At 53.1% G+C, this 13,517-nt stretch overlaps 4 protein-coding genes across 4 annotated transcripts; all 4 read left to right on the forward strand.

Moving 5' to 3' along the window:
• Nucleotides 1-2,985: 2,985 nt before the first annotated feature.
• On the forward strand, nt 2,986-5,751 carry optF (small oligopeptide transporter, OPT family; the record flags this gene model as incomplete). Its single annotated transcript, XM_035501553.1, has 6 exons — nt 2,986-3,018; nt 3,322-3,510; nt 3,578-4,905; nt 4,955-5,169; nt 5,226-5,495; nt 5,552-5,751. 6 exons carry the CDS (start codon nt 2,986-2,988, stop codon nt 5,749-5,751), a joined length of 2,235 nt encoding a protein of 744 aa, XP_035357446.1.
• A 746-nt stretch (nt 5,752-6,497) lies between these two features.
• AtWU_06445 (putative C6 transcription factor) lies at nt 6,498-8,823 on the forward strand (the record flags this gene model as incomplete). Its single annotated transcript, XM_035501554.1, has 2 exons — nt 6,498-7,908; nt 7,967-8,823. The coding sequence occupies 2 exons, from the start codon at nt 6,498-6,500 to the stop codon at nt 8,821-8,823; spliced, it is 2,268 nt and encodes a 755-aa protein (XP_035357447.1).
• Nucleotides 8,824-9,021: 198 nt separating this feature from the next.
• AtWU_06446 (putative guanine deaminase) lies at nt 9,022-10,389 on the forward strand (the record flags this gene model as incomplete). Its single annotated transcript, XM_035501555.1, has 1 exon — nt 9,022-10,389. The coding sequence occupies one exon, from the start codon at nt 9,022-9,024 to the stop codon at nt 10,387-10,389; it is 1,368 nt and encodes a 455-aa protein (XP_035357448.1).
• A 494-nt stretch (nt 10,390-10,883) lies between these two features.
• Nucleotides 10,884-12,998, forward strand: AtWU_06447 (uncharacterized protein; the record flags this gene model as incomplete). Its single annotated transcript, XM_035501556.1, has 1 exon — nt 10,884-12,998. The coding sequence occupies one exon, from the start codon at nt 10,884-10,886 to the stop codon at nt 12,996-12,998; it is 2,115 nt and encodes a 704-aa protein (XP_035357449.1).
• Nucleotides 12,999-13,517: the final 519 nt, after the last annotated feature.

Consider the following 13,517-nt stretch of genomic DNA (forward strand, 5'->3'; position numbering starts at 1 on the left):
GATGCGGTGGTGGTTTTACTTCACTTTACCTTTACTGTATGGATGATGGTGTCAGATGGGCAGTGGGAGGCCCACCGGGATGGGACGAGGCGCACCATCGACGTCAACAGGGAGGGAGCAGAGGATGGGATGGACCAACCAGTGGACGGAAGGTTGGGCCGGTTGTCGCGGGGGAAAGACAAGCTGTGCTCTCACTGGCCACTGCGATCAGCCGCCAGCCCGTGGATCCTTTTAGCAGCAGCAAAAGAGGAGCCAGAAATGGATTGAAGAAGAATGGGAGAGGCTGACTTGAAACTGTAAATCAAAAAAAAATAATAAAATTAAATCAAAATAAAAAAGCTGGGAAAATTGCCGTCTTCTCCCCCTTGTGCCTGCCTTTCCCGGGGGATGCGCCTCATTCTGCTGCTCTTGTTTTTTGTCCCCATCCGTTGGGGTTTAATTACGCCCTCCGCCATCTCCGGTAGAGACAGAACAGAGACAGAGAGAGACAAGCAAGTCTAGAAGGTTTAGACAGGATGGAAAATTCTGCGCTCGTTCAAGATTCCGGTTTCAGGGTCTGGAATGCCTGGGTCTTGACCAAGGCAGCGCCCGCTCTTAGCTCTTTTTTCTACCACTAGGCGCCCATTGTTGGTGTACTTTTGTGTTTGTGAATTTGCTTCTGGAGGGCTGACCTCATACCATCTGCCCGAATGTTGATTTGAGGATGCAAAGATGTTTTTTTGGAAGCGGGAAGGAAGGAACCTGCGAGAATCTCCAATCCGCAGCAGACCGCTAAACTACTTACAATCTACTAATAGTAGTCAGTTGAATAGTAGATACTACTCCGTATTAAACGGACGACTTCCGGCTGGAGAAATTCCCCTTGCATTGTGGCGTCTAGCAAGTAGAGAAAGTAAGTAAGTAAATAGATAGTATGTCATCGGTCGGAAGATTGGAAAGATTAACTAGTTACTTACATCTTAATTCACGTCTTAGTTAACTATCTATAGGTAATTGGCAAAAGGAATCGTGCAGAACTTCCATAATAGAAGAACTTATGATTTTAGTATCTAGGCAATCTCTTTCGACCTCACTAGTCCACTGATCATGCAACGCAGCCCGGCGCCTTTTAATCTATGTCAGACTCACCTACACTCCCCGCTGCCTTTCGTTCGGCTTCAGTGGCTGCTGCACTGCATCGGGATCAGCGACCGGGAAGATCCGCCGATAGAAAAGCAGAAAAAGGGCAGTTTTAAAAGTACATCGTTTGCTTGACAAAGAATACAGAGCTCGATGCATGCATGCATGCATGTATCGTGCACGCACTCGGTGCGTGAAATCATGTCCGGACGGTCGACCTCCAATCCTGGATCGGTCGCCATAGCAGGTTTCACCAAGCTTATCGTCCCCTAACCTGGATCTTGTTCCAAGGGACGAGTAGAACTTGCAATCCCGGGTCAAATCCCGCAGACATTCTACTACGGCACTTCGTAGTGGGTAAATACTAGTATGCTATTATTGTCCAGACCTAAAGACAATGCTTTGGTTTGTGATCCAGAGGTGACACATGACCGACCCAGTTTTCTCCCATCTGCTACAAAGGACTTTGATCAGGCTTCATGAGCTCGACAACACACACTAACCGTACTAGTTCAATGCCATCATGTGTACATTGCAGGTAGTTGTCATATTGCCAACATACCCTGATGTCATCCTATGTCTATTAAGAGAAGTCTCCCTGTGCGCCCGGTGGCAACAACAATAAGCAGTAAGAAACGGTTATTGTCTATACTATAATCTACACAGTACACAGTACATGGCCCTACGGGATTGTTACTGCCTAAGTCCAGACTCCACAAAATGTTCATTAAATCATTCCAAAACTCCCGAGCCGTCAACTTCCAAGAATTGGGGGTATGCTGGCACCCACTGCTCCAGTCTTGAAGGGACGGTGAACAATGTCTGTGTTGCATGGGCGAACTTCGGACCGAGAGACTTCCGTCTACAGAAAAGATCTCGGTTTTCCGCTCTGGCCAGTTAGTCTTCACTGCTCAGCATTGTACACAGAAGTGGATTGTGGTAGTACAGTGTCACAACTGAACGGGACATTGACTTTGTTGTGTCTTGCATCAGACAAGGGGGCTTTATATATGCCTAATTTTGCCAATTCTCAACTGGAGCCTATGGTGGCGCAGAACTCAGCCAGGACCACCAGTTGCCCACATCCACAATGAGCAAATCTGACAATGGCGTTCATGCAAGCTGCATCGCTATCACACTCTGATCCTGATCAGATCATCTCCCCCCCTATCTATGCTAAGAGTAGAATAGAGATAAAGTATGGGCGACCATCTGTCCCATCCCATAGGACCCAAGATCCGGGTGGCACTGGATAACCGCAATAGTTGGTGGAGAGGGAGTGGAGCCGGCGTGGCCGAATTCTTTGTGATTGTGCGAGAGATTGCCATCTCGGACGCCTGGAACCAGCCATGATGGGCTTCGAGTCACCAAACAGACTTTTTCCCCTTTCTTTTTGGGCGGCGCGAGGGTACGTCAGTGCCTAGTGGGAAAGCCTGTCTTCTCACCGTTCCCCTCGCTCGCCCCAGAAAGAACTCCAGCAGGGGAGTTTATCCCAACTTCATCCTCATCTTTATAGCCTCCAGGCGTTTTATCCACCCAGGAGTGCCATTTGAACCGCCCATCTCCAGAATTACCGTCTCTGGCAAGCTAGGGTGCCTGTTAGTGTCGGGCCAGGCCGATGACAAGCTTGCTGGTCGTTGGTTGATTGCAGCGGCGCACTCCACCGTCTTTGCGGCCGATGCTCTCCGGACCAGCCAGAGCCCCTATCTGCTAATTATCCAACGCATCATCCGAGCCGGTCTCGCCGGGGTGCTGTTCCATCCCAGCTTCTAGACGCTTAGCTTGTCTCTCCCACCAGCGCATCTTGATTAATCCGGGGATCCTTCAGAAGAGGAGAAGGAGGGGATGATGGGGCTGCAGGACACGATGACCGATGAGAAGAAGTCATCGACGATCCAGGTGGGCTAGACCCATATTTCCTTGTCCTTCTACATACTATTCATGGTTTACTACTATCTACATCTTCACTATCTTGATCGCGACTGGTTTCATTTCATATTGGCCCGACTGCTTGTCATCTTCCCCGGATTCCCTTCACGTGGTGTCCCCATCTATATCGTCCGATTTACCCCCCACCTGCATCGTGCATTTACTTTTACGTGAGACATCATCACATCTGACACATCCACCATCTGCTGTTATTGGCCCTCATCTCCTTCCCGGAATCTGCAATGCTGATGATCGTCTTCGTGCTTTGTCTAGGAGCCGTCGTTGAATGGGACTAGCGATGCCTCCAGCATCCTTAGCGACTCTCGCGCTCAGGACATCCTCCCCTATGAAGCCGACGATTCCCCATTTCCCGAAGTGCGCGCGGTCGTCAAGCCGGTTGACGACCGGCAGCTCCCGGTCAATACTGTTCGCATGTGGGTGATTGGTATGGTTTTCACAATTGTATGTACTCTCCCTCCGACCGTGATGCTGCTGCAAATTGGGGAAGTAAATCGCTCATCAGTTATAGGTCGGAAGTGGCTTGAACCAATTCTTTAGTCTGAGACAACCCAGTGTGACTATCAGTGCTCTCGTTGCCCAGCTCCTAGCATTTCCGGTCGGATGTGCGTGGGCGCAATGGGTGCCCCTGGGCTGGTTCAACCCGGACCGCCATTTCAACATCAAAGAGCATGCACTGATCACAATTATGTCCAATGTCTCTTTCGGGTCGGCAGCTGCAACTCAAGTGATCGAGGCCATGGTTAAATTTTACGATATGCCCTCTCATGGAGGATTCGAGATCTTATTGATGATTACCACGCAACTGTTTGGGTTTGGTCTGGCGGGGATGGCCGCACGCTGGCTCGTGGGTCCGGCCACTATGATCTGGCCGCAGGTCTTGTCGAACGCCGCTTTGCTTTCGACCCTGCATTCGCGCCAAAATCCGATGGCAGATGGCTGGGTAATTAGCCGACTTCGGTTCTTTATGATTGTATTCGTGGCTGGGGCAATCTGGTACTTCGCTCCAGGCTACCTTTTCACAGCCCTAAGTACATTCAGTTTCATCTGCTGGATCGTACCGGACAATGTGGTGGTCAACCAACTCTTTGGCCAAAAGACAGGGTTGGGCATGTCCTTGTTGACCTTCGACTGGGCACAGGTTGTCTACGCCAACCAGAGCCCCCTTTTAGTCCCATTCTGGGCAGGCCTTAACGTTATCGGTTCCTTTGTGCTCTTCTACTGGATCATCTGCCCGATTATCTATTATACCAACACGTGGTATTCGGCCTACCTTCCTCTGCTGAACCCAGATACGTTCGACAATACGGGCAAGCCATATAATACAAGTCGCGTAATGAACGCAGACGGAACATTCAATGTGGAGGCATACCGCAACTATTCCCCCATGTTTCTCCCGGCCGGGTATGCCATGACGTATGGCGTGGCCTTTGCGAATCTGACGGGCATCTTCGTCCACGTCGCACTGTATCACGGGAAAGATCTAGTTGAGCAATGGAAGGGTAGGAACGCGAAAGATGTTCATGCCCGGATCATGGACACCTATGAGAGTGTGCCGTGGTGGTGGTTTGGCGGCATTACGGTTGTAATGTTTGCGCTGAGCATAGTGGCCAACGAGGTCTGGCGTACGGACCTCCCGGCGTGGGCGGTTCTTCTGGCATATTTGCTACCCATCATATACATCATCCCCGTTGGTATCATCAAAGCGATCACCAATATATCCAGCAACCAACTGAATTTGATTACCGAATTTATCGGTGGCTATGCTTTCCTAGGACGACCAGTCGCAAACATGGCGTTCAAGTTTTACGGCTATGCGGGCGTGTCGCAGGGACTCGAGTAAGTGTCTGCATGGTCTGCAGGGAGATAAGAGTTGACCGATTTATAGATTTGTGGCCGACATGAAATTGGCGCACTATCTCCATATCGCGCCACGAACGCTGTTTGTCGCGCAGGGAATGGCCACATTGGTTGGTGCCGTTGTTCAGTGCGGTGTGACTGTATTCATGATCACTCGGATCCGCGGGGTCTGCACCCCTGAGGCTGAGGGAGGCTTTACCTGCCCTCATGGCCAGGTAACTTACTCGTCATCCTTGATCTGGGGTAAGTGTCGGCCCGACCACTAAACTTCGTGGCTTTTCCGTTAAAGTTCTGTCTAGGTGTTCTCGGTCCCGATCGAAACTTCAGTCCCGGCCAGATGTACGGGAATCTGCTTTGGTTCTTCCTTGTTGGACCCGCCGTCGTGGTGATCACATGGCTCCTGGGCCGCCGGTGGAAGAAGGTCAACTATATTTCTTGGCCCGTTGCGTTTGGTGCCATGAGCCTCGTCCCTCCTGCGACGGGAATCAACTTTTCGTCGTGGTGGTTGGTCAATGTGATCTTCAATGGGGTTATCAAACGGCGCAAGCCTGCCTGGTGGTCAAAGTATAGTAAGTGGTTCTTGATCAGTCTTGCTCGCGGCCAGTTGCTAATGGAGTTGCTGTAGACTATGTGCTTTCTGCCGCACTCGACTCCGGGGTTGCCGTGTCGACCGTCATTATATTCTTCTGCATTATTTTACCAGCTGGGTCATTGAAGTGGTGGGGCAACACCGTGTATCGGAATACAGCCGATGCACACGGTGTGCCATATAACAGACTTCCCGATTCGGGATATTTTGGCCCTGCAAAGGGGACCTGGCAATAACAGATGAGGGCTTGAGGCGTTTTGGTTAATTTCAGTAATGATTGGATTTCGGTCGGCATATTTCTTATCATATACAAAGCTAGAATTAATGTATTAATTTTATCAATTTCGTGAGTCCACAAGATAGTGTACGAAGTTTGCAGCGTAGGAAATGTAGGAAATGTAGGGGGCGAATGGGTAAAACCAGTGTTAGCCCCGAGCCTTGGTTTGTCTCAGCGAGTCCTTCGTGTTTAAAGCATCATAACCAGGGAACCTTGAGGGGAGGTGGGTTAAGGTTCAGGGATCGGGAGGTTCGGGCGGCGGTGTAGATATCCTCCTAAGCAAACTGTGACTGCAATTGCCCGCATTGCAGTTTAACAAATGTGGTGCACCCGTCAAAGTTTGGAGGGAGGGAGAGAGAGAGAGAGATAAAAGAGTCACTGGCAGGATTGATCGACCATTTGGGGCTGAGGGGATAAAGACTAATAAACCTTTTCCCTTCCCACCATTTCTCTCTCTCTCTCTCTCTCTCTCTCTCTAACTAAAGACCAAGACCTCCCTCGGGTGGATACGCCCCTCTCTCCCCCCGGCAGCTCACTAAGACTAAAGACCGAGCTACGGCTGCAACTCCGTTCACTCTCGCCCAGTTCTTTTCCCATCAATCCAAATCCATCCATCTCATTCCCCCACTCAATAATTCCTCCCCCCGGTATGGCCTGCGGTTCGAGCCGCCTTCCCTGGCCTCCTTCTCCGTCCCTTCCACCACCATGACCAACCGTGACCCCGAATTTCGGCATCAGCTGGGCAAATTCCGACTCGATCCCCTACCGATTCCTTCTCATCCTGCATCGCTTCCTCCTCCTCCGCCGCGTCCTGCTCACCCCAGTTCCGTCCCTTCTCCGCAGTCGCTGCCGCCGCCTCCATCCGTACCGCTTCAGCAGCAACAGCCACTCCCAACAGCACCACCGTCACTCCCTCAGTCTCATCAGCAGCAGTCTCAACCAACCCCGGCCTCATCGCGATCCTCCCCATCACAGATTCCTCATCCTCGCAGTAAACGAGTATCCACAGCGTGCGACTTTTGTCGAAAACGGAAGAAGAAATGTGACTTCCGCTACCCGAACTGCTCCGCGTGTACTCGCGCCGGTGTCCGCTGTACCATCCCTCCGCCGGGTCCCCAGGTCGCTGCGGCGTCTGTTCCTCGAGATCAGTTGGAGAATCTACAAAACCGGGTACGATGGTTGGAGGAGCTTTTGCGCCGCAAAACAGGCATCTCGGTCGCCGACCGGCCTACGGGGACTGCGCTGGATGGCGAGGGCGACCCGGACTGGTGGTACCAGGTACCAGCCTTGATGATGACTCGCGGGAGTTCAACACATTCAACACCCACAACGACGGCAACAGCGCTGTCCAGCAGCCCTGCTCCTAGTTCCACTGCGGTAGGCACCGAGTTGCCTAACGTAGGTGAGTTGTTTCGCGACCAGTTGGAGCATCGACGACCCTCCATCGCGCGTCCGGTAGCATCCGCTCCTCGCGTGATGCGGCTCGCCTCACTTCCAGAGGCGAAATCAGTGGCATTGCGATACTTTGATAGTCTAGGGTACCAATATCCTTTTCTCCATCGTGAGGAGTTTATGGCTCATCTTGATCGCATCTATGCGGGGGAGGTCCCCGCACCGGAGGTTCATCACTCGTATCATATCACCATCGCTACGGCCTTGTTGATCGGATCTGCCGACGAGACACAGGCTGCCGAGTTCTACAATGTTAGCAATGAGACCATGGCGTTGGCGTTACAAAACGAAGATCTGGCAGCTGTTCGAGCCCTTTTAAGCGTCGCTGTGTATACAATGTTTGCGACCACGGGCCCCAGTGTGTGGCACATCCTCGGGACTACTCTGCGTCTCGCCACAAGTCTCGGGCTGCATAAAGCCCGTCCAACGGGGAACGTGATAGAAGAGGAGATGGCCAAGCGGGCGTTCTGGAGTCTTTACAATCTTGATCGACTAATCGCCAGCACCCTTGGAAGGCCACTTGGAATTGCAGACGAGGACATTTCCATCGGCTTGCCGCGGGAATTCAATGACAACTGGACAGAGACCCCGGGGGCTAGTGCTATGACTATTCCTTTGCAGGTGGTGCGCCTGCGCCGGATTTTTTCGCGCATCTACCGCTACTGTAAGTCTCTTCTAGTTTATATGGTGCTCGCCGTGTTCAGTCCCACTGACTGTGACAGTATTCAACAACCAACCGCCACCCCCTCCAACAGAGGTTGCCATCACACTGAGTCATTTCCGCCAGGAGCTAGACGACTGGCGACAGGAAGCACCGGTGTATGCGCCCGCGCTTTTATACTCAACTAGTTACTACGACTATCTATATGCAACGACACTGCTCCTTATGTACCGACCGAGCCCGCGTAATCCGACACCCGATGCTACGAGCATTGTGAGCTGCGGAAATGCCAGCATCCAGGTCATTCGGTCTTACTGGGACAGCTATTCGCAGGGGAAACTCAAGTGGATTTGGTTGACCCTCAGTCAGGTTTACTTTGCCGGCATTACAATCCTGTGGTGTCTAAACCACAATCTCCAGTCCGTCCGCGAAGGCCGTGGTGCTGCGTGGAAGCCCGAGGATCAGAGCATGCGACGGGCCATTCAGGCCGTAGTTGTTCTGCTGGAGGAATTTGGCAAGCGACGTCCGGGGGTGGACCGACTGGCGGAGACGTTCCGCAACCAGAGCACGATGATCTTCAGCCATCTGGCGTATCAGCAGGAACAGCAGCAGGAGCAGGAGCAGCAGCTTCAACAACAACAGCAGCCACAACCACCACCGCCTCCACCGCAACCACAGCCACCATTGCCACAACATCAACCGTTCCTTGAACAGCAGCCGCAGCAACAACCACAGCAGCAGCAGCAGCCACAGCATATTTTGGTAGCACCACCGGTACCCCTAGCGCCGGTGCTGGATGACGTTCTCCTGGTAAATGGATCGGGGAATATACCCATGATTGACCCGCAACTGGCGGAGCAATTATTCTATTCCTATGATTGGTTCCAGGAGGAGATGGCGACATATTATACCCTTTAGTTGGATTATTATGACAATTTTGGAGGCAGATTTCTGTATTTGAGCTTACGGCTGTTGTGGTGTAGAAAATGTGGAGGCGCATTGCTACCCCGCTGTAGATAAAACCCCTAACAACGCTTATCTTCTGTCAACTCCACCACAACATCTTCATTATAGTCATTATCAATCCCCCCAACTATTACCGCAGCCACTCCCCTCATGGCTTCTGAAACACCCAAAGCTCAAGCCTTCCATGGCACCTTCATTCACACACTCAGCTCTAAGCAACTTGAGATCCTTACTGAGACTTTCATCCTCCTCTCACCCACTGGCACCATCCAAGCCATCCACCCATCCACCCCCACAACTTCCATTTCAGATCTCCTTGCAGAATACCACTACTCTGAATCTACTTGCACAGTGACCATCTTGCAGCCCACCGAGTTCTTCATCCCCGGCTTCATCGACACGCACACTCATGCGCCCCAATGGGCCCAGCGCGGCACAGGGCGGGGCATCGATCTACTTACCTGGCTGGAGACCATTACCTTCCGCCACGAAGCCAAACTCGCCGATCTGGAGTACGCTAAGTCGCTTTATGCGTCCTGCATCCGCGGCGGACTCAAACAAGGAATGACGACCGCCTGCTACTACGGTTCCCGTCATGCACCGGCATCGGTCATCCTCGCTGAAACCTGCCTCAGCCTAGGCCAGCGTGCGCTGATCGGAAAGTGCAATATGACTCGTCATGCCCCGGACTGGTACCGGGACGCGTCGGTGGAAGAATCCCTCCGCGAAACGGAAGACTTTATTGCTCAAGTTCGGAAACTTGATCCCACGCATGGACTAGTGACGCCAGTGATTACACCGCGGTTCGCGATATGCTGCGAGGAAGAACTATTGGCTGGGCTTGGGGCTGTCGCAGACCGAAATCGTGACTTGCCCATCCAGACACATTTCAACGAGTCGCGGGGTGAGGTCGACTTTACGAGGTCCCTGTTCCCCAATGATAAGAGTGAAACGGAGCTCTATGAGCGGCTTGGGCTCCTGAATGACCGGAGCATACTTGCTCACTCGATCTATCTCTCCGATGCAGAGATCGAACGTATGGCGGAGCTGCAGTGTGGGATCGCTCACTGCCCTATTCCCAATGTTACGATGGATGAGTTCATGGTTGCCCCCGTGCGAGAGTATCTTCGTCGGGATATTAAAGTCGGGTTAGGTACGGACTGTGGAGGAGGCTATTCAAGCTCCATGCTCGACGTGATGAAAGCTGCCTTTGTGGTGTCGACGGCACGGTGTACAATGACGCAAGGACAGGACCAGCCTCTGAGTCTCACGGAGGGGTTCTACATGGCTACTCTGGGCGGAGCGCGGGTATGCGGACTGCAGGAGAAGGTGGGGAACTTCCTGGTGGGCAAGGAGTTTGATGCGCTGCTTGTTCGGACGCAGGAGGAGGGCGTAATGGCGCCAGTGCAGGAGGAAGACGGAGTGCCGATGGTGTTTGAGAAGTTCTTGATGACTGGAGATGACCGCAATATCGGACGTGTGTTTGTCAAGGGACGGGAGGTGCATACTGCGCGTTGAAATAATTGTCATGTATTGACTGCTATATTTATCGATACTTGGAAAGCATGCGTGTACAATCTCATTGTGAATGGCTCGCTCCTTATAAAAGTAGAGAATCGGGTGGAGACGGGGGTTTGATCCACACCTCAGGCACCGGTAAGGCTGAGCCCGTTTCCGGTTTTGTTTCACAGCCTCGTCCACTGCTTCTCCCTCTCCACTTCTGAGTCTCTCGCTCCCTCTGCTTTTCCCCCTCCGTGGCAGGGGTTTTAAGTCTTAGCCTCCAACCCTCCTCCCTCAGGATTCTGCCTTCTTTCGTTTACCCACCTCTATCCTTGAGGGAGTCTTCTTATCCTTATTTCCTTTCTTTATGGCCTCCTAATCACCCCTAATTCTAGTCACTCGCGATCGCCGTTTCTTGAAACCCACTCCTCGATAACGGTTCCCTAACAACGGCCATTCATTCGCTTCACCCTTTATTTCCTCACCCACGAACTTCTTAAAGTAATAGCACCATGGCGGAAGAACCTCAGGTCATGTCGATCCAGCAACGGATTGCGGCACTTAAACAAGCGCAAGTTGGTCAAATCTCAGGAATCGACACCAGCGAGCCTGTGCTTGTCCAGCCCACTCCAATGCCCACCCGTCCAGCTGCTCCCCCGCGACCCAAGACCTTCACCACCAACAATACCAACGACAGTTATAATAACCATGCTGCTGGCAGCAATGGCTCCATCTACAATCGCTCATACGCCTCAAATGATGCGGTCCCTCCTAGGCCTGTCCCACGTCCCGCTACTGCACCAGCACCGCCCCCAGTGAAACACAAGACACCCCCTCCTTTGCCTGCTCGCAAGCCCTCCGACCAACAACGCCCAGCACTACCACCGCGGAGACCGACGCAACCCTCTCATAAAGGCTCATTGGAGTCTATGGCCTCAGATATATCTAGATCGACAACTACAAGTACCGGGAAGACATCGGCTAGCTCAATAAGTGCAGGCCCTGGCCGCTCCCTGCCCCCCGCTTGGGGCGAGGCTGAGTTGCCTCCATTGCCCCCCAAACGCCAGCCACAACCACCACCGCGGCCGACGCCCACTACGAGAAGTAGTAGCAGTAGCAGCAGGCTATCTCCACCTCGTCCGTCTTTGCCCTTGCGACGGAAATCCAGCCAGAGCAACTACTCTGTGGAAAGCAACGATTCGCAGGCTTCCCGGCTACCTCCTCCACTGCCGTCTAGGACAACAACTGACAGGTCGCTGACTATCAACGAAGAGGAGGAGAAGAACCCACCGCTACCAGTTCGGAGGCTGCCCCCGCCCCCGCCGTCTACCGATACGCTGGGTAAGCTCAAACAATCCGGTTTCGCGGCGATCAATAAATCTTTTGGCAGTACCAATGGAGCCGTCAATGAACCCAGCTCCAATGGCGTGCCCCCGCCTGTCCCCCTGGCATCGCGTCCGGATCTCTCTGAAATCCAAGCTACGAAGCCTCGTTTGTATGCTTCCAATGCGCCCACAGTGCCAACACCGGTTGTGTGCCTGAAATGCCGCGACTTCTCAGCTGCCGATGCCCATGCAGCTCGATACCCGCGCACGTCTCTCCCAACACACGATCTGTCCTGGCTGGCGAATGAACTCACGGCACCGTTCCCGTCCCACACGGACAAAGCGCGTGTCATCTTTACATGGCTCCACCACAATATCGCGTATGACGTAGAGGCCTTCTACAATAATCGGGTGCAGAATCAAGCCCCAGCCAATACACTCGCGACGGGAATGGGTGTGTGTGAAGGGTATGCTGGATTGTTCACTGCGCTTGCTACCCGTGCAGGTATGGAGGCGAAGACCGTCCACGGCCACGGTAAGGGTTATGGATATGTGGCTCCTACTCCTGGATCTCCGCTACCCCCGGTTCAAGGTGGCCATGCTTGGAACGTCGTCAGGATCGACAACGGGCAGTGGAAGCTGATTGACCCCTGCTGGGGTGCTGGGTGCGTCTTTGGCAAGGGGCAGCCTTACCAGCCAAAATTCGACCCGGCCATGTTCACGGACACTAATGATGAGCTGGGGCTGAAGCACTTTCCCGAAGACCGAACGCAGTTCTACCGTGACGATGGACGTCCGGAGATCAGCTGGCAGGAGTACCTTCTGGGTAACCCCAGTTCACCGCTGTGCGTTGAGCAGCCGGTGATCTTTGGGGAGGCGGAGAAGCACAGCATTGGAGTGCGGTCCTACCGCCCGGCTGCCAAGCAGATATCAGTGCACCAGGGAGGACCGGTGCGCTTCCAGTTCAGTCTGATCTGCGAGCACTGGACGCTGGAGTATCACACGCGGGCCAAGCCGGGTTTGTTCCTACTGATGATGAAAGGAGTGGACGGGCAGAAGGAGGAGAGTCTCGTATTTACACACGTGCGGGGATCGAACCCTAACGGCGGGGGAGATATGTGGTACGTGGACGTGCCGGACTCCAGAATGCTGGGGGCGCCGGGCCAACAGGTGCCGATAGTGGTGCTGACCCGGTTCGGGGATCGAGCGGACTGTCGGGGGCTGACAGCGGAGGAATACCGGACGCGGGTTGGTCGGGTGCAAATGGAGTTTGTCTTCATTGCACAGTGGGATCTGGTGTAAGATGCGGCAAAGGGGTCGGCATGGGCAGCCGGGTAATTAGGGTTGGCTGCCCTGCATGGGCTGAGTGTCTAGTAGACTAGTGTTTCTTCTTCTGTCTCTGCGTGGCTTTTTTGGCTTTTCCTTCCCCTCTTCTCCCGGCTTGGGGAGGCTTGTGTCTCACCCCCGACAGCGGACATGGTTTGTCCCGACATTTTCCGTAATGATAATGACCCTGGTCGTATATATATACACATATACCGCACATGAAGATGCGATTTTGGATTTGCAGCCACCAGCCTTTGATTGCATTACTCACATCACTTGGTACAGCGGGGACACCCTGGCTCTACTAGTACTAGTAGTAGTAAAATATGGGAGTCGAAGCCATTGTCGGGCGGAGAAAATCCACGAATCAGCCAAGAGAGCTTGAGTGGATGAGAAAAATTCGAACGTTAGTAACCAACGGTGCTGGAATCCAGCACGTTAGAGAGTCCTTGGCGAAGGCTAAAAGGAGGGTACAATGTCGGCTAAATTCTCAGT

Source organism: Aspergillus tubingensis (genome assembly GCF_013340325.1).
Source record: "Aspergillus tubingensis WU-2223L DNA, scaffold_8, whole genome shotgun sequence".
Lineage (NCBI taxonomy): Eukaryota > Fungi > Ascomycota > Eurotiomycetes > Eurotiales > Aspergillaceae > Aspergillus > Aspergillus tubingensis.